At 43.3% G+C, this 25,229-nt stretch overlaps 17 protein-coding genes across 17 annotated transcripts; 10 read left to right on the top strand and 7 right to left on the bottom strand.

Annotated features, from left to right (window-relative positions):
* Positions 1–100: 100 nt before the first annotated feature.
* On the bottom strand, positions 101–2,815 carry NUP1 (FG-nucleoporin NUP1; the record flags this gene model as incomplete). Its single annotated transcript, XM_018133334.1, has 1 exon — positions 101–2,815. The coding sequence occupies one exon, from the start codon at positions 2,813–2,815 to the stop codon at positions 101–103; it is 2,715 nt and encodes a 904-aa protein (XP_017988540.1).
* Positions 2,816–3,293: 478 nt separating this feature from the next.
* KTR1 (alpha-1,2-mannosyltransferase KTR1) lies at positions 3,294–4,466 on the top strand (the record flags this gene model as incomplete). Its single annotated transcript, XM_018133335.1, has 1 exon — positions 3,294–4,466. One exon carries the CDS (start codon positions 3,294–3,296, stop codon positions 4,464–4,466), a length of 1,173 nt encoding a protein of 390 aa, XP_017988539.1.
* A 64-nt stretch (positions 4,467–4,530) lies between these two features.
* CRC1 (carnitine:acyl carnitine antiporter) lies at positions 4,531–5,469 on the bottom strand (the record flags this gene model as incomplete). Its single annotated transcript, XM_018133336.1, has 1 exon — positions 4,531–5,469. The coding sequence occupies one exon, from the start codon at positions 5,467–5,469 to the stop codon at positions 4,531–4,533; it is 939 nt and encodes a 312-aa protein (XP_017988538.1).
* A 465-nt stretch (positions 5,470–5,934) lies between these two features.
* On the top strand, positions 5,935–6,840 carry PHO23 (Pho23p; the record flags this gene model as incomplete). Its single annotated transcript, XM_018133337.1, has 1 exon — positions 5,935–6,840. The coding sequence occupies one exon, from the start codon at positions 5,935–5,937 to the stop codon at positions 6,838–6,840; it is 906 nt and encodes a 301-aa protein (XP_017988537.1).
* Positions 6,841–7,021: 181 nt separating this feature from the next.
* On the top strand, positions 7,022–8,014 carry RAS1 (Ras family GTPase RAS1; the record flags this gene model as incomplete). Its single annotated transcript, XM_018133338.1, has 2 exons — positions 7,022–7,030; positions 7,181–8,014. The coding sequence occupies 2 exons, from the start codon at positions 7,022–7,024 to the stop codon at positions 8,012–8,014; spliced, it is 843 nt and encodes a 280-aa protein (XP_017988536.1).
* Positions 8,015–8,076: 62 nt separating this feature from the next.
* Positions 8,077–8,505, bottom strand: OST2 (dolichyl-diphosphooligosaccharide-protein glycotransferase; the record flags this gene model as incomplete). Its single annotated transcript, XM_018133339.1, has 1 exon — positions 8,077–8,505. The coding sequence occupies one exon, from the start codon at positions 8,503–8,505 to the stop codon at positions 8,077–8,079; it is 429 nt and encodes a 142-aa protein (XP_017988535.1).
* Positions 8,506–8,712: 207 nt separating this feature from the next.
* OCA1 (putative tyrosine protein phosphatase OCA1) lies at positions 8,713–9,399 on the top strand (the record flags this gene model as incomplete). The annotated part of the gene is made up of 1 exon (XM_018133340.1): positions 8,713–9,399. The coding sequence occupies one exon, from the start codon at positions 8,713–8,715 to the stop codon at positions 9,397–9,399; it is 687 nt and encodes a 228-aa protein (XP_017988534.1).
* A 231-nt stretch (positions 9,400–9,630) lies between these two features.
* PIN2 (Pin2p) lies at positions 9,631–10,317 on the top strand (the record flags this gene model as incomplete). Its single annotated transcript, XM_018133341.1, has 1 exon — positions 9,631–10,317. One exon carries the CDS (start codon positions 9,631–9,633, stop codon positions 10,315–10,317), a length of 687 nt encoding a protein of 228 aa, XP_017988533.1.
* Positions 10,318–11,940: 1,623 nt separating this feature from the next.
* On the bottom strand, positions 11,941–13,164 carry YDJ1 (type I HSP40 co-chaperone YDJ1; the record flags this gene model as incomplete). The annotated part of the gene is made up of 1 exon (XM_018133342.1): positions 11,941–13,164. The coding sequence occupies one exon, from the start codon at positions 13,162–13,164 to the stop codon at positions 11,941–11,943; it is 1,224 nt and encodes a 407-aa protein (XP_017988532.1).
* Positions 13,165–13,611: 447 nt separating this feature from the next.
* Positions 13,612–14,499, top strand: MTQ1 (S-adenosylmethionine-dependent methyltransferase; the record flags this gene model as incomplete). Its single annotated transcript, XM_018133343.1, has 1 exon — positions 13,612–14,499. The coding sequence occupies one exon, from the start codon at positions 13,612–13,614 to the stop codon at positions 14,497–14,499; it is 888 nt and encodes a 295-aa protein (XP_017988531.1).
* Positions 14,500–14,534: 35 nt separating this feature from the next.
* Positions 14,535–15,890, bottom strand: GCD10 (tRNA 1-methyladenosine methyltransferase subunit GCD10; the record flags this gene model as incomplete). The annotated part of the gene is made up of 1 exon (XM_018133344.1): positions 14,535–15,890. The coding sequence occupies one exon, from the start codon at positions 15,888–15,890 to the stop codon at positions 14,535–14,537; it is 1,356 nt and encodes a 451-aa protein (XP_017988530.1).
* Positions 15,891–16,184: 294 nt separating this feature from the next.
* Positions 16,185–18,011, top strand: NOP2 (rRNA (cytosine-C5-)-methyltransferase NOP2; the record flags this gene model as incomplete). The annotated part of the gene is made up of 1 exon (XM_018133345.1): positions 16,185–18,011. One exon carries the CDS (start codon positions 16,185–16,187, stop codon positions 18,009–18,011), a length of 1,827 nt encoding a protein of 608 aa, XP_017988529.1.
* A 119-nt stretch (positions 18,012–18,130) lies between these two features.
* On the bottom strand, positions 18,131–20,371 carry ARP5 (actin-related protein ARP5; the record flags this gene model as incomplete). The annotated part of the gene is made up of 1 exon (XM_018133346.1): positions 18,131–20,371. The coding sequence occupies one exon, from the start codon at positions 20,369–20,371 to the stop codon at positions 18,131–18,133; it is 2,241 nt and encodes a 746-aa protein (XP_017988528.1).
* An 860-nt stretch (positions 20,372–21,231) lies between these two features.
* RHO3 (Rho family GTPase RHO3) lies at positions 21,232–21,915 on the top strand (the record flags this gene model as incomplete). Its single annotated transcript, XM_018133347.1, has 1 exon — positions 21,232–21,915. The coding sequence occupies one exon, from the start codon at positions 21,232–21,234 to the stop codon at positions 21,913–21,915; it is 684 nt and encodes a 227-aa protein (XP_017988527.1).
* A 287-nt stretch (positions 21,916–22,202) lies between these two features.
* Positions 22,203–22,928, bottom strand: AW171_hschr63485 (HFL326Wp; the record flags this gene model as incomplete). Its single annotated transcript, XM_018133348.1, has 1 exon — positions 22,203–22,928. The coding sequence occupies one exon, from the start codon at positions 22,926–22,928 to the stop codon at positions 22,203–22,205; it is 726 nt and encodes a 241-aa protein (XP_017988526.1).
* A 432-nt stretch (positions 22,929–23,360) lies between these two features.
* OCA2 (Oca2p) lies at positions 23,361–23,909 on the top strand (the record flags this gene model as incomplete). Its single annotated transcript, XM_018133349.1, has 1 exon — positions 23,361–23,909. The coding sequence occupies one exon, from the start codon at positions 23,361–23,363 to the stop codon at positions 23,907–23,909; it is 549 nt and encodes a 182-aa protein (XP_017988525.1).
* A 150-nt stretch (positions 23,910–24,059) lies between these two features.
* Positions 24,060–25,220, top strand: HIS5 (histidinol-phosphate transaminase; the record flags this gene model as incomplete). Its single annotated transcript, XM_018133350.1, has 1 exon — positions 24,060–25,220. One exon carries the CDS (start codon positions 24,060–24,062, stop codon positions 25,218–25,220), a length of 1,161 nt encoding a protein of 386 aa, XP_017988524.1.
* Positions 25,221–25,229: the final 9 nt, after the last annotated feature.

The following is a 25,229-nucleotide window of genomic DNA, read 5'->3' as shown; positions in this document are numbered from 1 at the left end:
CATGTACATATGGCTATATTCATTAGATTATAATAGATTTTGAGTACGTAGAGTAATGAAGGTATATGCATTGTTAGGTAAGACGATAAGTGGAATTAACTTAGCCTCTCCTTGCTCTCATCCGGGCTATCCTTCTTCCCGATGGCATTTGCATAGCCTGGAGTTGGGTAGGAGCAGCGCCAAAACCAGTTGTGGGAGCTGCTGGTTGGTTCTGTTGTTGTCCAAAGATTTGCGCAGGATTCAATCCACTAGTAGCGCCGCCAAAGTTCATGTTAACTGATGTTGATGGATGGAATGAAACTGGCACAGGTGCTGCTGCAGGCGAGGCGCTGTTGCTGAATACAGGTGGAGTGGATATTCCATTGGCGGCATTGCCAAAGTTAAAGCCGGTAGTCGGCTGAATATTAGTGCTTGTACCAAAGGCGGGGGAACTATTAGCTGTTGTAGATCCAGAATTAAAACCGAAATTATTGTTTGCTGGAGGTGGTTGGCCAAAACTGAATGTCGTGGATGCCTGTTGTGGTTGCGGGGCAGTGGGTACCGAAGCAATCCCACCTGTAAAGCCAAACGTGTTGCTTGGTGCGTTTGCGCTGCTATTTGACTGGTTGTTTTGTAAATTGAAAGCAGGGGGGTTAGAGCCAGCAGGAACATTGGTCTTGAAATTTGATAAATCAAATTTAAATCCACCGGTTTTTGCGGAAGGTACCGTACCCTGCGCAGAAGCACTAGGTGTGTTGCTTTTACTATTCGCATTATCGTTCCCAAAGCCTGAGAAAGTTCCGCCGTTTGTTAAAGTACTCGGCGTAGTGGTGGATGGAGCCGCATTGAAAAGACTAGAGGCACCCGCAATTGTAACCTGTGGTGCGACAGGATTGAACTTGTCTTTGGATGTTTCCTCGATGGATGCTGGTTTTTTCTCCTTCAGAGCACCGCCAAAGCTAAAGCTTGGCGTCTTGTTAGCTTCAACCTCCGATTTAGTGGTTGAAAAAGAGAATGGCTTCGGAGAGCTATTCTTTTCGCCCTCAACCTTATTGGACTCAAACAAAGAAATTGGTTTTGGTGATGGTTCCTTTTGTGTGGGAAGTTTGGCAGCACCAAATGAGAAAGATGGAGCAGGTGTTAGGTCCTTCTTCTCATCAGAATTGTTGCTAAAAGTGAACGCTGGCTTACTCTCAGTTTTACCCTTATCGCTGGCTGCTCCAAATGAAAATGCCACTTTTGCCGGTGGCTCATTCTTGTCGGTGTTGGCACCAAACGTAAAGGCCGGCTTCTTATCTGATTCACTAGTAGCTTTAATCCCTCCAAAAGAAAACTCTGGTTTCGATGATAAATCACTTTTACCATTACTTCCTCCAAATGCAAATCCTGGTTTAGTCTCTTTTGGAGAGTTGTCATTAGCTGCTGCAAAGGTGAGTTTGGGCTTCGATGACAGACCTACAGGATTGAGATCTTTAGGAGCCCCCGATGTGGTAGACTTCCCTAATGAGTTCAGGGTACTACCAAATGAGAAGGTTGGCTTCTGAGCTACCGTAGGAGTAACCTGTGAGGCACTAGACTTTTCCGTCTCAGTTGTACCAAATACCAATGTGGGCTTCGTCTTCTCTGGTAATTTTCCATCGTTATCGTCTGCCGTAGTACTACTGGAACGATGGGCACGTTTCTTGCTCCTCTCTTCGCCCTCATCGGAAGCAGGCCTCGTTTCAATCTTCGAAGGTGTTGCAAACAATGGTTTGGATGCTGGACCAAGATTAAATGCTAGAGACGGCGACTTTTTCGCTAGCGAATCCTTCAATTCCACGTCTTTTTTATTGTCGTTTACATCAATTTGACTTCCTGAGCCTTTCTTCTCAGCTTTATCATCTTCATCGACCGTAGGATCTATATCACCAGTGGTTTGAGATGGTGTTTTGCGAGACAAGAAATCAAAACCAATACTAGGTAGCTGTTTTGAAGGACCTCCGGCATTACCACCAGACCTATCCTCCTTGATATAAAGCACATTTTTATCGCTTCCTTTTGTAGCATCCTTACTGTCGGCGACTAGTTCAGATGAAGCGCCCTGTAGCAACTTCTTCTGCGTTGTGGAAAGATTCGAAGAAAGCATCCGAGGTCCTCGTGTCCCAAATCCCGATGTATGCTTTTTGAGTGAGAGCTGCTGCTCAAATTTGGGGCTTTCTGAGGTGATATTCAGCGCGAGACTGCCGTTCAGCTTCTGTTTCTTCAGTACATCATACTCCGATAGATCATATTCAAAGTCACTTGACCAAAGGCGGCCCTTTTTTAAAGAAGAAGTAGGTCTGTCACGTAAATTTGCACTCTTTCTCAAGGTATTCTGTAGCCTCTCACCCTGGTTAGATACGCCTAATGTCCCTGTAAGCACTCTCACCTCATCCTGGCTCGAAGGGACCAACTGTATCATTTGCATTTGCTGCCTGCGTATCTCTTGCTTATAACGCAACATACGCAACCGCTGAGCCGGAAGAATTGGAAGCACCGGCGGCCGTAGATTACCATCCGATTCGTACAATATCAATTGCGGCGATTGTCCAGCCAACTTAGATGTCTCTGCCCGTCGCCGCTGTTGTGCCCGATGCTCGCCAACTGCGGATCCATTCTCTAACTCGTGTCTCGTGCGCTTAATAACAGTCTCACTACTGGTATCGCAGTCCATCATAGCCCCATTTTCATACTCATTATCAACATCAAACGACTTCTCACTGCTACGCCCAAGCGTACCCTCAGGAAATCGCCTAAAGAAACTCGAAATTGCTGACGAAAGAGACCTCTTACTACTCCTAGATATATTCGTCGACATAACAATACACCAAAATAGACAGTAGTCCAATTTCGCCTAACTAATTTATATGATGCCCTTTTATTCAGTAACGGCAAACTTAATTACAAGACCCAAAAAATTTTGATTATGTATAGCGATTACTATATACGAACTAAAAAAGTCGTATAAATTACCGTTTAGCGCTCTTTGCATTAGTCTTCTGAGTTCAATGTCATTCTACAAATCTAATTATCCTAGCTAATAATCATTTTACTACGTATATTACCTGTTTTACTTTTATGTTGTCTTGTTTATGAACTTCTATGAAACTGCCTTTTTAATATTTGAAATATTCTTGATGTTAAAGTAATCTCCAGCTCTTTTTCGTATGCTAAAATAACTTTTAAGTTCGAAATAGTAATCAGACTGTGAAACGAAAAATTGTGAACGGAAAAAATTGTTAAGGCTAACTATATCAATACTGCTTATAGCCAGTAGCTAAATATAACATAACCAAATGCCAATATCATCGAAGGGTGAACGGTTTTTGAAATTAGGTGCTGCGGCGACAGTACTGATTATTACCCTATGGGTGTTCTTTAAAGGCGCCGACCTCACTGATACTACTAAGGATGTTTGGATTCCAAGTGATACTGTTAAAGGGTCAACCCTTCGTTATCATTTAGCTCCTTCTAGCCCAAGGAAGTATAAGGAAAGAGAAAAGGCAACCTTTGTTACTTTGGCTCGTAATGGGGACTTATATTCGTTGCTTCCCGCTATTTTGAATATGGAAGATAGATTTAACAAAAAGTTTCAATACGATTGGGTGTTTTTAAATGACGAGGAGTTTTCAGATGAGTTCAAAAGGGTTACCAGCGCCCTGGTTAGTGGAGAGGCTAAATATGGCCTCGTGCCAGAATCACAATGGTCATTTCCATCTTGGATTGACCAAGAGCGTGCGGCTGAAGTACGTAAGGAAATGCAGGAGCAGAGAGTGATATATGGGGATTCCATTACTTACCGTTATATGTGCCGTTATGAGTCTGGCTTTTTCTACCGTCATCCACTTCTAATGGACTACGACTGGTACTGGAGAGTGGAGCCGGACGTGAAGTTCTATTGTGATATAGACTACGATGTGTTCAAATTCATGCGTCAGAACGGCAAGAAGTACGGTTTTGCGATATCAATTCACGAGTACGAGCTCACCGTTAAGACGTTATGGGATAGCGTGACTAAGTTTTTGAAGGAGTATCCGCAGTATCTCCACCCCAATAATATGCTAAACTTCATATCTGACGACGAGGGTAGCAGCTATAACATGTGCCACTTCTGGTCGAACTTTGAAGTCGGTTCATTGGACTTCTGGCGTGGTGAAGCCTACAGCAAGTTCTTCGATTTCTTAGACCATGAGGGCGGATTCTTCTACGAACGTTGGGGTGATGCGCCAGTGCACTCAATTGCTGCAGCGCTCTTCCTCGACCGTAATGAAATCCACCACTTCAACGACATTGGCTACTACCACCCACCTTTCACGCAGTGTCCTATAGAAGAGAAGGTGCGTAAAGGACGCAATTGTGCCTGCGACCCAAGAACCGACTTCACCTGGAAGTCTTTCTCATGTACTCACAAATACTACCTCGCTAATGACATGGTCAAGCCTGAAGAGTGGTACAAGTACAGTCAATAATAAGCATCAATATTTGATATTTACACATATAACCATGGAATGGTCTGTTCCTATTAAATTAATATTATATACCGTACTTGAGGAAAAGGGAGCGTGTCATTTCAACTCCTAAGAAAGTAGCTGCATTGGCGGGGAATGCACGCATCAACGCAGGTCCCAGCCCTGGGAAGAACCCGCGCACACCACCGCGGGTGCTGTAGATTTGTTTAGTTGCTTCCAGCATGCCTTGGCGCACATGACTGGATTGCAAAGTAGTCTTGATTGTATCGATTGGAAACACCGCAATCCACATAGACATACCCGCCACACCACCTGCCAAACAGACACTAGATATGCTCAATTCATTCGCATCCTTACCGCCATTTAGCCACGCCTTCGTAACTTCGTAGGAAGCAAAGTAAATTGCGCTACCTGGTCCATCACGGGCCAAAGTTGCAAGCGAACCCTTGAACAATGAGCTAATACCACCAGTTGCAAGAATCTTCCTAGCAGCTGCACCCATTGAACCTGCAGAACCAGTTTGCAATACCACCTTGACGCGTTCCATTGGCGCCATCACAAGTGTAGTTGGAATTGCGGAGATAAACCCCGCAGTCGCCATCTGAGCCGTACTTAGCGTCGCTGACGCTCCAAAAGGAGCAACTATGCGCTTACCCATATCATAACCCCAGAAACTAATCGCGAAGATCGGAGTAACCCCCAAAAGGGGTGGAATGACACCTTTGTAGAAGCCTCGAACTGCATTGATGGCAGTATTTCCCGGCAAGGCCCTAGATTCGGCTAAAATTATACGAATCGCGTCAAGCGTCCCAGATGCCTGGTTGGACTGACAGCGAACTTTTAATAAATCGAAAGGTTGACCGGTAAGAACGGCACACACACCACCAACTCCACCAGCAGCTAGCGATTTAGCATTTTCGTATAGAGCCGACGACGGAAATAATTTTTTTGTTTTTGGTTCATCAATTTTCAATGGTTCAGTTACTTCTTGGGTTGAAGACATAGTATAGGAAAGATTTGATGACTAACAAGATTTAAGCTGACTGTTATGGGATCTCAAAGAGTTCAGTAAGCGACTCAATTTGCAGAAAAGAATAGTATTGTTAAAGATTTTTGGTGAGAAAGGAGATAAACTACTTGATCTTATATGTCGCTTACATCAAGGCGGGTATTATAGGGTCACACATTTATACGCCTTAATGGTAGTTGGAGAATATTTAACGCCGACAGGGTATTAGAAATCTTAAACCTTGGAGTTCTTTAAAGTTCCTCAAAGGAACTTCTTGAAAAGTCACTAGGGTTACCCGGCAATGGATGAGATAATCCCAACTTTTCTTGGTGTACGGGGTTCGTGGTGCGAACCGAAAGGAAATGACCACCTGAAGTTTAATGAAAACAGCTGGAGAACTCTCCCGCTCATGGTGGAGGGTAACATCTCAGTTCTCACATCGTTTAAAAGTCTATAGCTATGAGTACGCCCGCAAACCTATACCCAGGGCTCAACGAGCTTGCTGATGTGATAGAAAAGTTCCCAATGGAGGTGGCGCGTAACTTGACCTTACTAAGAGAAATCGACGCAAAATGCGTACACGCGGTCCCGGAGTTGGAACGTGAGATTGAGGCGTTGCTAACGGACTCAGAAGACAAAGGCCGGATACAACGGGTGGATCAGCAATTCCAGGATTTGATGCCATCGCTCGAAGAGAAAATGCATGTTTCCGCGCTGGCCTGTGAGGCATTGGAGAAGTCGATCGCTCGGGCAGAATTGGCGTACGAAGTTGCTCTGAAGAACCAAGAAATACCAGAAAAGCTGCGGCTGGGGAACGGGAACCACCCTGCCATGCACCTACACTACGAGCTTATGAAAAAGATAGAATCGAAACAACAAAGCAAGTCGCAGCAAGCCCTACGTAGTGAGTCGCGAAGGGAAGCGATGGCGGCTCGCCGTCAGCAGCATGCTGACGGCATAACGCCAGCTATCGGAAGCCCTCTGGCGGTCAGCGCAACCTCCAGCCTAGCTGCTGCCTATGCAAATGCGGGTAGCGGCAACGGTGCTAGTCTTGGCTCTACCATTGATGGTAGCGTGCGCCGTCGGCAAGCGGAACTGGGCGGACCACCCAGTTCAGCCAGTGCTTCAGCTGCTGCTGCTGCATCTGCTCGGCGACGCAAGCGCCAAACGCGCGAAGACTACTCCCAACGCCCCAAGACTAACGAATATGGAGAAGCACTTTATTGCTATTGTAACCAAATCGCATACGGCGAAATGGTTGGCTGTGATGGAGAAAACTGTCAGCTAGAGTGGTTCCACCTGCCTTGCATTAACCTAGAGACTCTACCTAAGGGAAAATGGTACTGTGATGATTGCAAGAGGTAGTCGGAAACTTCACCTTTGTATATTCTACAATGCGGAGCTAATAAGAGGGAGGGCATCGCAGCGAAAAATTTCGCAAAAAAAAAAAAGAGGGAGTAATAAATAGAAAGCTATTGCCACCGCAACGCATTTAAACGTTTCACTAGTGCTATAGGATAAGTCACTGTACACTGATTGAACATCCATGGTTAAGGTATGCATTCTCTGGTGGGCTGAAAAGATGTTCACTGATTTTTTTGCACGGAGGTGGTGATTTATGCGACAAGGATCTAATACCCCCTCTTCCTGCGTCTCATCCACTATAATAATGGCGTTTAGAACACTTTACTAACTTTTTACTTAGCATAACAGCATTAAGGAGTATAAATTGGTTGTCGTCGGCGGGGGTGGTGTTGGTAAATCGGCCCTGACTATCCAGCTAATTCAGGCACACTTTGTTGACGAATATGATCCAACTATAGAGGACTCTTACCGCAAGCAGGTCGTGATTGATGGGGAGGTCTCCATTCTCGATATTCTGGACACTGCGGGACAGGAGGAATACTCAGCTATGCGGGAGCAATACATGCGTACCGGCGAGGGATTTTTGCTAGTATACTCAGTGACCTCACGTACTTCTTTTGAAGAACTTATGACATATTACCAACAAATATTGCGAGTAAAGGATGTAGAATATGTCCCGATATTTGTTGTTGGGAATAAGTCCGACTTGGAAGGTGAGCGTCAGGTGTCCTATGAGGACGGTGCCAGTCTTGCCCGTCACTTTAACGCGTCGTTTTTGGAGACATCTGCAAAGCAGGCGATCAACGTTGAGGAGTCGTTCTATGGTCTTGCTCGTCTAGTCCGTGACGAAAGTGCCACATTCAACGCTAATAACCGTCGCCTAGACAGCAGTGACGACGCTGCTGCTCCAGCTGGTAACACGGCAAGTCTTATGGATTCCGGTGCTGCAGGTAGCAGAGATGACCCTGATGTCATCGGCGATTTTGCCGCAGACTCGCAGTCTCACTCCGCTGCCGTTTTGGCACCCAGCGCTGCAGAACGTGACTCTCACGCTCCTGCAGACTCCCAAATCGCTAATCCGCAACGCGCTGTCCGCTCTCGCCAGCAGCAGTCCCCTGGAAGCGGGACTGCCGCCGCAAAGAACTCGTCCAATTCCTGCTGTGTCATCTGCTGAATGCAAGTTATTTTAAATTTTATATATCTCGAATAATCAGTAACATATATTCGTCCGCGTACCTAGTTTATAAAGTGTAGGCAGATGAAATGTAACACCAAGCTAGCAAAAGTGAACTCTCCAAACGCTCTGGGTTTCGATATTCCTTTGAATTCCTCACCAATTTGCAGTCTCAATGACACCAGCAACACAAACTGGCCTACACAAGCAATAAACCCTGATAGAAATGCGTTAAATGGGAACGTATCCCTGCGAACCACTATAAAACTAAACTGAATAACGCCCAAAACGACAAGACCTAGGCAAAATGTATCAATTAACATCAGCCTTTGGTTTCCACTAACATCTTTACGATATGCTTGCCACGCTGTCACTAGTGATTCTTGAAACTGTATAATAGCATCACACAATGTACCCGACAAACTACCCGACATCCTACCAGTGGGCTTCTTCTTCATCGCACGTAACTTATCTACCTTAGTGTCTACCATAGCTGCTGAAACCCTCTTCTACTTTGGCTTATGGCCCTTATTGCGTGTACAGGCTAGCATTTACTAAGAGACACGGAATTTTTTAACTCCCATAACAAAACTTAGACCACCCATAAAGCAGTCGGCTAGAGGACAGCTAGGGCTACTAGTTCCTTCTTAATTAAGAGCTTAATTACTAATTAGAGTTGTCAAGATTCCTTCATTACTATGGCAGACTGCGAAGATAATAGGGAGGTGCGTAGTGGCTCTCAAAGCAGGGGGGACGATATAATACTGGTTCCGCGGGCCCGTAACGATCCTATAGTACCGCCTCTGAACTTCTGTCCTGTAGAACGCTTCCTATACCGGAGTGGACAACCTTCCGCGGTTAATTTCCCCTTCCTACTGAACCTAGGTCTGCGGACCATCATATGGCTTGCCAACGAAGAACCCCAGGACGCCCTTCTGGCTTTCTGCGACCTACACGACATACGGCTCCAGTTTGCTGCAATTAATCCCGACGGCGGTGAGGATGACAATCCCTGGGATGGTTTAACTGAGCATTCGATAGTCTCCGCGTTGCAGACGATCGTTGACCAGGCCAACTACCCGCTGCTTGTTTGTTGTGGTATGGGGCGGCACCGTACGGGCACTGTGATTGGCTGTCTCCGAAGAATCATGGGCTGGAATCTCGCAAGTGTTTCAGAAGAATACCGCAGATTTACAGGTTCAAGAGGTGGCAGAATCCTTGTGGAACTACTCATTGAGACCTTTGATACTAAGTCTGTAACTATTGACAGAGAAAAGGCGCCAGCCTGGTTGGTCAGTGCCATTGACGGCGCTGGAAGTATATACACAACAGAGACCATTACTACAGAGGATGTTGGCGATCATCACAGTAATGATCAATGCTAGCATGAAGCGAATAATAGATCGCCCGTTTTACTTTATTTCCTATGTTGGCTGTCTCATTTTGCTGGTATTTGGCTGTTAATTCCCTGGAAAAAAAATCACATATGAGGCTTGACAGACAAATGTACATTATGTGACAGCGTTTTCTGGATCCCACCACCAAAGTGCCAAAGCTTGTTGATTTTGACTGTCAATAATAAGCTATAGTTGCCGCTGATTGTTAGAATTTCAGTAATGCATCTAAACGTTTGCCCAAGGCAGCTTATGCGTCGATCATTCTTTTCCGAGGCTGGTTCAACCATGCGCAGCTTTCGTCATTGGGATACGTGCATGAATAACAAAGTTTGCAAGATATTTGCAATTACAGGGATTGTTCTTGGATCTTTAATTACAATATGGATCACAGGATGTGTGCTTCGTTGCTTCAAACATGGCGTGTCAGGTATAATCGAATTTGCGTGTTGGCCATGCACCGCATGCAGGAGGCGTGGAAAATATAGAGAGGCGAAAGCCCAGACTATATCGCCGATGATATTTACACCAGGGGCACCGAACATGGTTTATACGCCTATGGTACATCCGGAGCCAGCCCATTATCTTACGAAAGACCAATACTATAGCGAGCGTACGCAAGATGGCTCGGATGACGAAAAGTACTATGATATGGCGGCACAAAAACAGAACATGTCATATAAGGATAACTATCCTCGGCGAGTTCATACGCCTATTGTCTATGATGAAGATGTAGATCATCGAGAGGAGTTGATATGGAGTACGCAGCGCGCTAGCCAAACTGGTATTCCTTCACCATATGCCCCTTATGGGGGCGCTGCTTGGGGACAACACCAGCAACACCAGGCTCCGTATCCGAGCGATTCAGCCACTAGTGGCCGAAATGACCTTCATTTGCACCATCACTGACGTTTATAGGGTATTGATATTTAATATGGATAGGTAGCATCATGAATACTTGCTCCGAGGGAATATATAATTATAGTTATTAACTTATATGGGATATAGAAACTAAAGTATGTGAATATGACCAGATATGGAGTATTACTCAACAGCAGACAAAAGGAGAACCCTCTCAAGCACACGTCGGAGGTTGAATGGCCAATCATTCGGCTTGTAGCTTCTGATCTCATCTCGTTTGATACTATACGTCTTTAAACTCCGCAAACGTGGGTGTTTCTGGACATGCTCGCTTTGTGCTTGGCTAATGCTAAAGATTGACGGCATGCACTTAAGGGTCGATGGCAATAAGAGCAGTGCAAATCACCGGAATTTGTCTAGGTATTGGAATACTCCAACCCTCAGCTGCTTTGTGAGTGGAATTTAGAGACGCCTGTGACGGTTGGACAGTGTAATAAACATTATATTCCCTTATTACCATCAGAGATCTTGGGATTTATAAAGTTTCAATAGGCGATCTTGGAGATTGGTAACTCCGAGAAGCTATGTAAGTGCTTAATCGCGTTGAATGCGACTTAGTAGGTACAATGGAGAGAATGAATATGTATATATTGAGAGCAGATGAAGCTTTGGCTTACATCGCCTTCACATTAGTTACATAACTATTCAACAGTTCCTTCACAATTCTGGGACCTGCTACCTTCCCTGAGGAATATGTGGGTTATTTGGGTTACTAGATTGATCGACTTCGCTGCGGATTATAATGCAAGGGGTTACACGAGAAAAAGACTGCGGAATACATCCTGGCAATGCCAATTTCAATCTTCAGAACGCTCCAATAGGGACAAGCAGACTGCAGCACGTAGCAGTTATGAATCCTTTAACGGTTTTGGATGGTACCTCCCAAAGCTACCAATTTCGTCGTTCCGTAGATATATCGGCCATAGGGACTTTTGAACAATGAATGTGATGAGCATATTTAAACGTCTGGTACGATCTATATGTAAATCAGTTATCTAAAACTGCCGGGATTCTAAATTCCATCCTTTAAGTGTTGTCTTCCTAGCGTTAGATACAGATATGAAGAGATACAGATATAAAGAGATCGATGGCCATTAGCGGCTCCATTACTTTATAGTGCGTCTACAACTCACCGGGAACCTTTGCATAGTTCTACCAGTAAAGGAGGATGACTGACGATATAGTAGAACTGCAAAGCCTAAGCAGCTCCGCTCAGACTAGTAAATTTTTGAACTTAAACACTAATAAAAACACTGATTAATGACCAATTTTAAATAATTCTTTTACTTTACCATAATACTCTTACTTCAAAATAGCGTAACTTGAATATATACTGACCATATTCAGTTTAACACAATATACTCAAAATAATATGCTTCATACCCCACCACAAGTATGAATCGACGGAACAGCCAATCTCAAGGTGTCAGCAGTTCATGATTTTTCTCTTCGGTTAGTTTATTAATATACAAACTACAATTGAATCTAACGTACAGGACTGATATACTTTAGGATGTAACAGAGTGGAAGAGTACTGCGGAGTCTATCGAATTGGAAAAAATAAAGGAGCAACTTTGGTACCACAAAAAGCAAACCAAATAGAAGACAAAATCATTGAGAAGCACATTGAACACCTTCAGCATGAGCTTCCTCCTCATCGGAATCGTAACTTTGACCCCTTCCGTTGCTTGATCTTGCTTCATGCTTCCCAGCCTCAAAGTTCGTTAGAATACATTCTTCAACTTCTGCGCTTGCAGGAATTTGAGGAACACTTCTTGGAGGCAAGATAAATTCAAGCTGCTTCAAGGTTTCCTCGTCGGCAAAGTTTGGTTCTGGGAACTTCACAGTGAACTTGATCAATAAGTTACCATATGAACCATACTTCTGAATTGGCATACCCTTACCTTCGATAACCTTAACTAGACCTGGGGAAATAACCTCACCAGGTAGAATATCAACCTTCAACCAGTCACCAGATATATGTTCTAAAGCAAATTGACCACCAGCAATAGCTGTTAACAAGTCAATTTCCGCTTCATAGTGCAAATTGTCACCGCTTCTAATAAATCTTGGGTGTTGTTGTTCGTTGATTACAAAAATGACATCACCGGCAATCACACCAGGCTGTTGGTCAGCTTCACCTTGGAAAACAACCTTTTGCCCGTTCTTCATACCTGGTTCAACATTAACCTCCAAAATTTTCCTCTCATTAGCGATCTTCTTACCATCACACTTCCTACAACGGTCCTTTGGATCAATAACATCACCTTCACCCTTACAAACATCACATGTAGTCTGGAATCTTTGAATCATAGGTCCCATTTGTCTTGTGATAAACTTAACACCTTGACCATCACAAGATGAACATCTCTTTACAGCGCCAGCCTTACCACCACGGCCATCACAACCCTTACATAGAACAGTCTTATTCAAAGCCAACTTAGTAGTACGGCCTTTGTACAACTGCTCTAATGTGCAGCTAATTTCGTGCTTGATATCTCTACCCTTTTGAGGACCTCTAGGCCTTGAAGCTCCACCTCCAAAGAATTGAGAGAAGAGATCTTCACCAAAACCACCGAAACCGCCTCCTGGGCCGCCGGGACCACCGCCAGTAAACCCTTCTTCACCATATTGATCGTAGACATCTCTTTTTTGAGGATCTGACAAAATTTCATATGCTGCTGTAATCTGCTTAAACTTATCTGCTGCTTCAGAGCTTGGGTTTTTATCTGGATGATATTTCAAAGCTGACTTCCTGTATGCCTTCTTTATCTGACTATCATTTGCATCTGGACTAACGCCTAGCAAGTCGTATAATTTTGTATCTCTAACCATGCTAATTATAATATAACCTTTTCTACCACAGACCAGGGGGTTTAAACAACTAGATGATTCGAACCTACCTAACGAGCGTTTTTAGTTAAATAAGTTCAGTTTAAAATCATGGAAGACATTTTGAAGTTGTTATTCGTATTATTAACCATAGATTTTAGCGGAATGTTCTAGATAGAAAATTTTTATTAGCAACGTATTTAGTGATTACAGGTCACGTGATAACAGTTCTGGCGATTTGATGCTGGGCCCTTAATGGAGATTGAGAGGTCCAGATATTATTTCTTAGTATCCCAGAGTCGAGTTGGGGGTTTTAGTGGTAGGGGTGTTTTGCGTTGTGCGAGTGCGGCTTAGCAAGCGCTTTGTGGACTGTTACGATTACTCCGATGAGCTTGAATAAAATGCAAGCGGTTTTTAAAAAGCGACTTTGTAAAGCGGCTGGAGGCTCCTATGACTAGAATAAGCCCCAAACTGATCCGACAGGCGCTGCGGGAGCAACAATTGCTTCCGTTTTTGCTTCCTGAGTGTCGCACTCTGGAGCAGGCCCGGACAGAGCTGCGGTGGATCCAGACGGAGCTAAAGGTTCCTGCGGAAGTCCATAAAGCATGTGTATTACGGGCACGTGGCGTGCCACTGCAGTATATCCTTGGATCACAGCCTTTTGGTCCGCTATTAGTGCAATGTCAGCCAGGAGTATTAATTCCACGATGGGAGACTGAAGAGTGGGCGTATGAACTGGGGAAGCGATTCGCTGTGGCACAGCAGGAAGCTCTGGAACTGATAGATTTATGCACCGGAACAGGCTGTGTTGCTCTACTGTTGCGCTATATGATTCATGGAGCACAGGCAACAGCAGTTGATATTTCACGTACGGCTGTCGCTTTGGCGCGTAAGAACTCGCTATCGCAAAACGTACCGATTACAGTTCTGCAGCAGGATGTTCTTCGACCGATTACAGGCGATTTATCGGGTCGACACTTTGATTTGCTGACCTGCAATCCGCCCTATGTTCCGCGCTCAACTTACGTAGGCTCTTGCACGACGTCGGTAAGGAGATACGAGCCAAAACTGGCACTCATAGCTGACAAAGAGTTTTACGCCAACCTAGTTGACTCCTGGCTGCAGCGAACTGATTCATTTGTATATGAAGTAGGCCAGCTGGAGCAATGTGAATATGTGCTCAGTAAAGTTGAGGGCCACCCTGACATTAGCGATGCGTGGCGCGTGGGGTTTAGAGAAGATGCTAATGGTAAAACCCGAGTAGTATATGGGTATCGTCGTAATAGTAAAAGGCCACTGGAGGCTATATTCAAAGGATTCGGAAGAATCATGCATTAATATAAAGTATATATGTGCAATTAATTAATTACTGTTCATTCAGAAGTTTCCGTAACCTCTGCGGTGTTTTGCAGGCTACCATCGTCAACCGCAGGGATAACCTTATGCGTCCACATTAGAAAGCCACCACCCGACTTCATCGTCATAAGAGGATGTAACTTGCCTCTTATTGTCTGATAAGGCCGACAGCGGGTTTCCAGTAGTGTTGGCGCCAAGAAGTCCAACTGCTCGTAAAGACAATGCGATAGTTCCAGCAAAGGTTCTCTGAACTGACTATAACAGACTATAGGTCTAGAGCCGTGGACATTTTTTGACAGCCTTGGGATTAGTGTTGATAGCTGTAATGTTGAAGCAGTGACTAGAGCATCATAGCTTATATCGGAACTCAATTTAACCATTTCCAGGTCTGCTTGGTATCTCTTGAGGCGCCTGTAGTACGCACCTTTTTTATTGCTCTTCAATTCCCGTAGCTGGGTCTCATCAAGAGGAGTGAACGACGCATTGACCTCTTCTAAAGTTGGTGGTTCAAAGTAGTTCAATATTGATATCGTCTTCACATGCTTGTTGATAAATTCCGGAGAGTAATTAGCAAACTTTAGTAAGTCCAAGTTTGCATGCTCATTTTCGTGGAGAACCACTATGGTGCCCTCAAAGTCGTCCTCTAGACCACCAAACATTCGCTCCATCATGGCATACACCACTATACCACCAGTTTCATCCATGCATAAATATTTACCGCCTGAGTGGATATTAGCCAGGTTTAAGATCATCCCAAGAGACTCCTCAGCTAGATCCATGACCCGCATCACGTCTCCCTTCTCAAGAAGAAAGTGCAACAGTTCCGAACTACCCAGGTACTCTACGGTAAAAAACTTTGCAAATTTCTGTTTCTTACGCTTCAGGTACTTTTCCTGGGATTGGATCGTTTTCTGGTGGAAACTACCATGGGACTCTATCATTTTCGATATAATGTCAGTGCCCGACACAGCGTCGAGCTTCATTTTCTCTATTTCTTGATGCTCCAATTTCTGTACCTTATGTCCCATGTCAAACAGATTCACATTGGTTTTGCTGCTTTCGACATTTCCAAGTTCAGCTGGCTGAGGAGATGCTTCGGAGTTTCCTGGTGCATTCGTATTTGCCCTATGATCCATAACCTTAACTTTTCCAATTACTGATGAAGATCCACGTACAGTCTCAGTCTCAGTTCCGTCATACCAGATCTCAAAGGTTGTTCCTAATGGATAGCCAATTATATCGTTAACATAGCAAGCACCGAATTTACCTAGTGACAGGACTCCATTGGGTTTCAATTCCACAATTTTCAGGTTGTCCGAGGGAAGTCTCACCAACACATTTTGGTTAAATGCAAGTTGCTCTAGACTATTCATAATTCCTTAAAAAAATGCGATAGGAGATAATATGAACGCCGAAGGAGTGAAGATTGTCGAGCAGAGGTAGTTTTGTCAATTACATACTGTTGTATGTCTTAATGGCTTCACAGAAAGAACAGAAAATTTCGAGATGAGTTCGTGAAAAGGGACATGAAATCGTTTCTTTTGTCGTGAAAATTTTTTGGCTTTTAATAAAGCTCATCGCTTAAGGTAATATGGCCGATGAGAAGGGAAGTGTTTAGTGACTGTTCTAGAGATTTGAAAGCCATTCCTGTTATATAAAACTGTGAAATGGGTTCTAGACGTGCTAAGAACAAGCAACCAGCACCTCCTTCATTGGAGGAATTCCAGAGCTCTAAGGAGAGGAAGTTGGAAAGGAAGAAGAAATCTAAGAGACCTGTAGAGAACGATGAAGTTGTGGTTGAAAAGAAGTCAAAGAAGGCTAAGAAGTCCAAAAAGCATGAAGAGAAGGTTCCAGAAGTAGAAGTTGAGGAGGACATTAGAGATCCGGAAGCGGAGCGTAAGTCATTGTTTTCAGATGAGGAGGTGGTTGAAGACGAGGAATTAAATGAAGATTTGAAAGATGAGTTTGATTTAGAGCAGGAATATGATGATGGCGAGGATGAAGAAGTCAGAGAAAAGCCACTATTTTCGGATGATGAAGACGAAAACCTGGAAGAGTTGAACGCAGCAAACATGGAAGCGTTATCTATGAAATTGGACGAGGAGGAAGCGTTGGAAGCTGATGAGGCTGAGATGGAATTGGTTGAAGGAGACAAGATCCAGCCACGTGCAATTGTTTTGCCAACTGTGGAGCAAGAGGAGGTCGAGGAACAAGGTCCACCAGATTTGACTGCAGTGAGAACTAGAATGCTAGAAGTCATGAAGGTTTTGGAAGACTTCAAGAACTTGGCAGCAGAGGGTACTTCAAGATCGCAGTACGTTGACAGACTCATAAAGGATATCTGCAAATACTTTGGTTACAGTCCTTTCTTGGCAGAAAAACTGTTTAACCTATTCTCTCCAGCGGAGGCTATGGAGTTTTTTGAAGCTAACGAAGTTGCCAGACCAGTTACCATCAGGACCAATACGTTGAAATGCAGAAGAAGGGATCTTGCCCAAGCGCTGGTCAACCGTGGTGTCAACTTGCAACCTATTGGGTCATGGACTAAGGTTGGTCTTCAAATTTTCGAATCTCAGGTTCCAGTTGGTGCTACTCCAGAATACTTGGCAGGACACTACATTCTCCAGGCAGCTTCATCCTTTTTACCTGTTATTGCACTTGATCCTCAGGAAAATGAGAGAATATTGGACATGGCTGCAGCTCCAGGTGGTAAGACCACATACATTTCTGCTTTAATGAAGAACACTGGTTGTGTCTTTGCAAACGATGCTAACAAAGCTAGAACCAAGTCTTTGATTGCCAACATACATCGTCTTGGCTGTACCAATACCATCGTATGTAACTACGATGCTCGTGAATTTCCAAAGGTGATTGGTGGGTTTGACAGAATCCTTTTAGACGCCCCCTGTTCAGGTACAGGTGTTATTGGTAAGGATCAGTCTGTTAAAACATCTCGTACAGAAAAGGATTTCATGCAAATTCCTCATCTACAAAAGCAGCTGATACTTTCTGCTATTGACTCTGTTGACTCAAGCTCCAAGCATGGCGGTGTAATCGTGTACTCAACCTGTTCAGTTGCAGTTGAAGAGAATGAGGCGGTCGTGGATTATGCATTAAGAAAGAGACCAAATGTGAAGTTAGTTGACACTGGTTTGGCAATCGGTAAGGAAGGTTTCACTAGTTATAGAGGAAAGAAGTTCCATTCTAGCGTCAACTTGACCAGAAGGTATTATCCACATACTTATAATGTCGACGGTTTCTTTGTAGCTAAATTCCAGAAGCTTGGTCCATCTAAGTTCGACGATAACAAAGCTAGCGCCAAGGAGAAGGAAGCCGCTGCTAGACAAGAAGCATTGGAAGAAGGTATTATTCACGATAACTTTGCCTCATTCGATGACAGCGAAGATGAGAAGTACATTGCAAGATCTAAAAAGGTCAGCTTGTTGAAAAAGGGTAAGAACCCAAAGGCTAAAACTTCCCAAGCAAAGCAATAATCTTATTAGACAAGCATAGTTAAAATAAAAAATGCATCTGTATATTAATTATTAATCATGTATTCTTAAAATGAGTATTGAACTGAAATTGTAAGTTAAGAGTTCATTATATTTAAAGTTTATTCTACATATTTGGCATTCCCTAGATTATGTTCCTTTATATATTCCGGTCCATATTCTTCAAAGTCTTTTTTGGTCATTATTGAACTTTCGTACAGTTCAGTATTGGCAAACTTTGCCATACCTTTCCAGGCAGATAACGAGGGATCTTCAGCCAATCTCACATTGAGATCGGTGCCAACCGGTAGGAAGCCAGTGAACTCACGCACAATGCGTTCCCTAATCCCTGGCAATCGTGCGTTACCACCCGTTATGAACACATTTTTGGCCATGTTACTGCTGATTTCACTTAGTTGGCTTCTACTAGAACCAAACTTTCTCAGCAAACATGTCTCAGATAGTTCCACAATCCCTGCCTGGTCAAGACCTCCAATTGACGGTTGAAAAATAACCTCAGGGACACGAATGCGCTCCACATTCAAATGTAGCTGATATTGTTCATGAACATTTTCACTATCGTGAGGCCGCGGGCCTCTTAGAAAAAGATGTAAGATCGAATTTCTCCAGTCATATTGAGCTTCCAGGGTATCTTCCTCCGTGAAATTTGGATCGTGCTCTAACAATTCTTTTTCTATCTCTACAATTATTTTGTATTCTTCCTCTATAGCTTCATCTAAAGCTTCTGGACTTTGTGATATATCATTGTATATCATCCAGTCATCGTCATTCGCACCGAATGTATCGTTGGGATCATTATCAATAGTTGCCTGTTGCCTCGATCTCTTATTACTCGAAATACTATCTTCGGCTAAGGATGCAATGTTTTTCATACGTTTCTGAGCAGCTTGGGACTTACGATCTTTCATATCGTCTTTCATCTTCAGCTTTTCTTTTCTGGTCTTCATTAACTGAGACAACCGTAAACGTTTATTCTTGATCCAACCTTGAAGATCGTCTTTCCGCCACTGTTCGTCCTTTAGTCTCGCCTCTTCCTCTTTCTTCTGCTGCTCCAGCTTCTCTTCCTTTGCCTTCATCCTAGCATCGTAGTTAGCTTTCATCAGCCGCTGTTTTCTCTTTTCCCTTTTTTGCTCCTCAGAAAGCTCCTCATCAGGGATATTCAACAAATCAAAAGTTGGCTCAGCTTTCTCATCCTCATCGTTATCGTCTGCGTCAAGAATACGTGCACGTTTCAATGTACGTTCCAAGCTGGTGATGTACTTCTGGAAATCATCTTCATCATCAAATCCGGCATTTTGCAATGTTGACAGAATATTCTTCTTTGGTTGGTCCTGCAATTGGGCCCGAATTTGTAGATAATACTCGTATTCTTCCTCCTTTTGTTGTAGCATCTCCTTGCGCCGCTGTTTGGCTTGTTCTTGTAACCGCTTTCCTGTTTCCCTCCGCTTTTCCGCTTGTAGCTGCAATTCCTCTTCGGTCTTTTGAACTGTCACAATTTCTGTAAAGGGAGCTTCCACGACAATATCTTCTTTTTCCAATTTCTCTAGGGTTAACATATCTTCCAGTTCAGTAGCAAAGTCTGTTGCCACATATGAGAATGAGTGGTACATGGTCTCAAACTGGCTTGTTGCAAGTTTAGTGGGGAAATAAGGATACTTCAAAGAAAGAAGTCCGCTGAGATAATCCACAGACTGTCTTCCTCCCCAGTTAATACGTTTAGCTTCTGTAAGAGCTGCTTTGCCGCAAACCACAGGAATCACATTCGTGTCTCCGTTGCCGCTGCTGATGACCAAACCTGTACTATCGGGACGTTGTTGTTCCCCAAAAAATGAAAATAAACTGTCAATACCAAAGGTCACTTTTGGAACAGCATAGCACTCAAATAACAGCTCATACCAATTCGACCGCTGTGACTGTAACGCCGCCATTCGCTCCGTAATTAACACAGGATTATTAACTCCTCCTTGTCCTTTAACTCCGAGATGGTTGAAGGTATAGCCCAACATATCTTCAACATAATCCCAATTTGTAATCATTGATCCATCGAATGGACTCTTGCTTTGAGTTCGAATAGACTGATCGAGATTGGTATCGTTACCGACAAAGGTATACGTTTTACTGGCTTTACGGTCCCTATAACGTGCTAACCTATTGGGGTACACTAAAACAGGCAGCGCTTCATTAACATAGCCAGCTCTTACTTCATAAGAGCCAAAATCAATTGCAATTGGTATATTGCCGCCACCTTCACTACAGTGGAAAAACGGCTCCGGCTCCGTTGTTACCGGAGGCTCCTCAATAACATGCACCTTCAATGGTGGTTGTTCCGAATCCCTTGACATCTAACAATCTTAGACCTCTAGACTGCAGTCAAGACCTCAGCACATGTTGTTGTTATTGTTGTTCTAAAGTATCGACACTCGCGCAACCATTTGCAGTGATTTGGCCACCGACCGTACATAGTGAGCCAGCCAGTTCCACCGTTGTGACACGTGATCACTTCAGTCCGTTGAGTTAGAGTTTTTGTCGCTAGTAATCCAGCGCGGTTCCCCACACTAGGCGTTTCCACACGTGTTAATATTGCCAGTTTATCGCATAATTATATCTCTATGCGATACGACGTATATTTTTTGCCCAACATTACGCCTTTTACGAACCCTCGCTTCTCCCATATTTCCTGTAAGCGCTTACTGTGGTATCGATATCTTGGATTGATCGCATCATCCATGCAGATTATGAGCCGCCCTGGCAAGAACTGCCTGGTGCATCTCACTCCCGCCCAACCACACGTGACTTACACGTGATACACTATCATATCACGTGATGCATGTGCCCGCCTGGAAATACCACGTGACTGGTGGGCTCTCAGGGCAGGTCCACTATCAGGCGACACAGTTACCGCATTGTTGCCAAGTAGCCAGGAACTGCCCCTTACTCGCCTCATTCAGCTGCTGTCACCACCAGCCCCAGAACTGCACTCGTTTAGGAGATAGTGACCTTTACACCCGTGCACCGCACTGATTTTCTGTGTTTTGGTGAAAAGGACAGCGCGCGTCTCTATTTAAACGGCTTTGTGTTAATACTGTTTCGTATGGAAAAATGTGAATTCTCCTTCCTCAAAGAATAACCCTAAAGTATAAAGCCAGTTTACAGCTAATTAGAGGCTAAAATAGCAAGAGCAAAATATCACATCATCTACAGAATGCCGCTATGTGGGAGCAATCCGTCGTCAAGATATCCAATAGAACGTAAAATTGTCATTTTAGGTGATGGTGCGTGTGGTAAAACATCATTACTTAACGTTTTTACCAGAGGTTACTTTCCAAAGGTTTATGAACCAACAGTATTTGAAAATTATATTCATGACATTTTTGTAGATCATCAACATATTACTTTAAGCCTATGGGACACTGCTGGGCAAGAGGAATTCGATCGGTTGCGATCCTTGTCATATTCAGATACACATACTATAATGCTTTGCTTTTCAGTTGACTCCAGAGATTCGTTAGAAAACGTTAAGAATAAGTGGGTTGGAGAAATTGCAGATCACTGTGAAGGCGTTAAGCTAGTTTTGGTGGCTTTGAAGTGTGATTTGCGCAGTAGCGAGGAATATGGAAACGAAAATGCCATAACGGCGGACTCTATTAAAAACCAGCAGCAGAATGGTGAGATGGGAAACAATAATAACACTTTAATCACATATGAGGAGGGTCTACTGATGGCGAAAGAGATCAGGGCGTTGCGGTATCTCGAGTGCAGTGCAAAGATGAACAGAGGAGTTAATGAAGCCTTTACAGAGGCGGCCCGCTGTGCGTTGACTGCCACACCAAGAGGTGCGCGAGACGCAGCTAATGAATCCGAGGGTAGTCGTTGTTTAATTATGTGAAGCTTCGATCCGATACCCGGGACCTGTGTTTAGAACGACACTGTTTAAAAACTTTACAACTTAATCAAAGGATATAGTAAAAGGCGACGTTCATTTTAGTTAGGTTTAGTTTTAATGTTCTTCCTAATCTTTTACTTAGTCAATTCGTCTTGTATTTTCCACAGAAATGATACAGCTGGCAGGATAAATACGAATTCTGTCAACAAGTATCTTTCATCGAATACGGTTCGCTATACAGATAACTTTATCTAATTAATATATATATCTGTGGTGAGAAAGCAATATAATCATGTTAAGGCACTGATCCCGTTTGTGTAGGCATCAAATGGTAGATTCATAGCGTACCTGTTCTTGTTACGGCTTTTGGCCGACCAATCTCCAGGTCCTCCCATCAGCGGGGCTGCTGTAGCAATTTCTCGCTGTTGGTACGATTGATCATCGATAGATGTCATAGAAGTTGGTCTATCATATAGAGAATGTACATGCATACGTTTCTGATTCATAACTTCAATTGTAGGAGATATGTACATTGACTTACGCTGACCTTCAAGCCATTTATCATCTTCTGGAACGGGCAATCTTTCTAGTGGTGTATTCTGACTGACGCCAAAGAGCTGCCCGGCCTGCAAGGTCTGGTCCATTAAAAGTTTAGGCTTCATCTCTGGATATACAGGAGGCTTTACTGGCTGCTCTCGCCCATCAAAAAGCTCATTATCGGTAGAAAATGCGTCATCGAATCCCTTTTCCTCGCTCTCATATAGTAACTTCTTAGTGTCACGTCGAGATATGTGTTCCGTAATGACATACCATGCAATTAGAGCAATAAAGATAGCTATAGATGCAGCCCCAACTAGAATGAATACAGTTCCTGGTGGTTTGCTTGACTTCCAGATATTAGGGTTAAGATCTGCATTTGGAGGTGTTATTTCGGGAGCTATATTTGTTGGAATAAATTCCGGATTCTCATTAGTTGAAGGAGTTGTCAGCTCGTTTAGTACACCAATAGCTTCCATTATGTACTGCTATCGTCCACTATAATAGATGATTTTAAACTAAAGCTATAGCAAGCTAATCTACTTGGTTTAGCCTTCAGAGTTGGTTACTACTCGCTGTGACAGTGAATTGTAGACGCTGACATCTGTTTAATTTCTGCTTTTTGTGCCTCAGACTACAGCGAGATACATAGTAAATAGCATCGTACTACGAACAAAAGCTGAGATGTCGTAATTTTAGATCAAATCTCTATAGATTGATAATGGTTTTTTATCTCTATTTAAATTATTATTCCTAGAATATATTCAGTGACAGCGCTTTTACTTTTAGAAAGTCAAACATTTTTTAATGCTTTCATGTATCCGTGTAAAGGATCACTTTAAACACTATAGTGAACACAAGGAATCATCAATCAGAAGTCGTATACGGGGCACATTTGCTGGCTTCACTTAATGTACATACCGCCACTCAACTTTTCGCTGGTAGTTAGTCAAGATGTATCCCTTTACAGATCAGGGTATCCGATGCCTTTGAACTATCCCTTCATCAAAAACCAATTGCATTTGGGCACAGTGATCTACGTGGGAGATAAAGACATATCTGAGGATTACAAACAGTTTCTAGAAACCGAAGGGATTCGATACCATCATATATATATGGAATCCTCAAGGGATGGCAACATACAACAGGGAATGGAGCGCGTCTTGAAGCTGGTCCTAAATGTAGACAACTACCCTATTCTGATACATTCGAACAAAGGGAAGCACCGCGTTGGTGTGATAGTTGGTATAATAAGAAAAATTCTCCAAGGATGGTCAGTTACTGGTATATATCAAGAATATGGTATTTTTAGTGGGGGTCAGAAAGATCAGGTTGACTTAGAGTACATTACCATGTTTGAAGCTACTCTTCCCGCGAAAAGTAGCAAGATTCCATCATTTGTACGATTTGATAGCATTGAAAGTTGCTCTCCAACGGACTGCAACAGTAGCTTGCTATGAGTCCATTAATTTATCTATGTTGAACGTGAAATATATATGTTGACGGAGAAAGATAAGGTTAAATGACTCACAGTTTTAACGAATACATGATACATAAAAACAGCTCTATTTACCTTAAAGATCCAAACTCAGTATCAAAACGCTATCTAGATGACATTCAACCTTTCTGTCGTTATTAGGCCAAATATCTTAACTCTACAACCATATGTATGTGCCCGGGATGACTTCTCTGAAGGCATTTTACTCGATGCTAATGAAAATGCATTTGGGCCTAATATTGCTGATGTAAAGGAAGGAAGCAGTTTACATCGCTATCCAGACCCTAGACAAAATGAACTGAAGAGTCTGATGGCGAAATACCGGAATGAAACCTCAGGCCTTAACCAGGATGGGATAGCCCCTTTAAAACCGGAGAACTTCTGTTTGGGTGTAGGTTCAGATGAGAGTATCGATTTATTGATTAGAGCCACCTGTATTCCTGGTAAAGATAAAATCCTGCTGCTTCCTCCTACTTATGGGATGTATAGTGTATGCGCTGCTCTTAACGATGTTGAGTGTGTTAGGTGTGCGTTGGAAACTGCGGACAATTTCTACCAAGTCAACGTGGAGAAGATTTTAGAAATATTGAATGCTGATTCATCTATTAAGTTGGTATTTATTACTAGTCCTGGTAACCCAACAGGTGCTTGTATAGAAACTTCTCAAATTGAACAAATTTTGAATGGATGGACAAATGGATTGGTTGTGGTTGATGAGGCTTATATAGACTTTGCTAGTCCATCTCGCTCAGCAGCTTTGTTAGCTAACAAATACCCCAATGTTGCAGTATTGCAAACACTATCAAAGTCGTTTGGTTTGGCTGGTATTCGCCTTGGATTTACTATCACATCCTGTGACATTGCCAGGATATTAAATAACATGAAGGCGCCATACAATATATCTACTGTTACTTCAGAACTTGCTACAAAGGCATTGCAACCCGAAAATATAGTAATGATGGAGAGTAATGTTCGAAAAATCAATACTGAGAAGCTACGTGTTTTGAAAGCATTAACAGCTCTAGAAAATGTAGAAGATCAGCACGTTGGCGGCTTAGATGCCAACTTTCTTCTTCTCAGGCTCAAAACATGCGATAATGTTGTTGCAAAAAAGCTTTGCATAAACCTAGCTACAAAATCTGGTGTTGTGATCCGTTATAGAGGTGGGGAACACGGATGCCAGGGATGTGTAAGAATTACAATTGGGACTAAAGAGGAGAATGATATTATGATAGAAGAATTCTCCCGTAGGCTAGCTGAATTAGTTGAATAGGGTGGAAGA

Source organism: Eremothecium sinecaudum, chromosome VI (assembly GCF_001548555.1).
Source record: "Eremothecium sinecaudum strain ATCC 58844 chromosome VI, complete sequence".
NCBI classification, from domain to species: Eukaryota; Fungi; Ascomycota; class Saccharomycetes; order Saccharomycetales; family Saccharomycetaceae; genus Eremothecium; species Eremothecium sinecaudum.
Note: the sequence above shows the minus strand (reverse complement) of the source record. Positions and strands in the feature narration are given on the sequence as shown.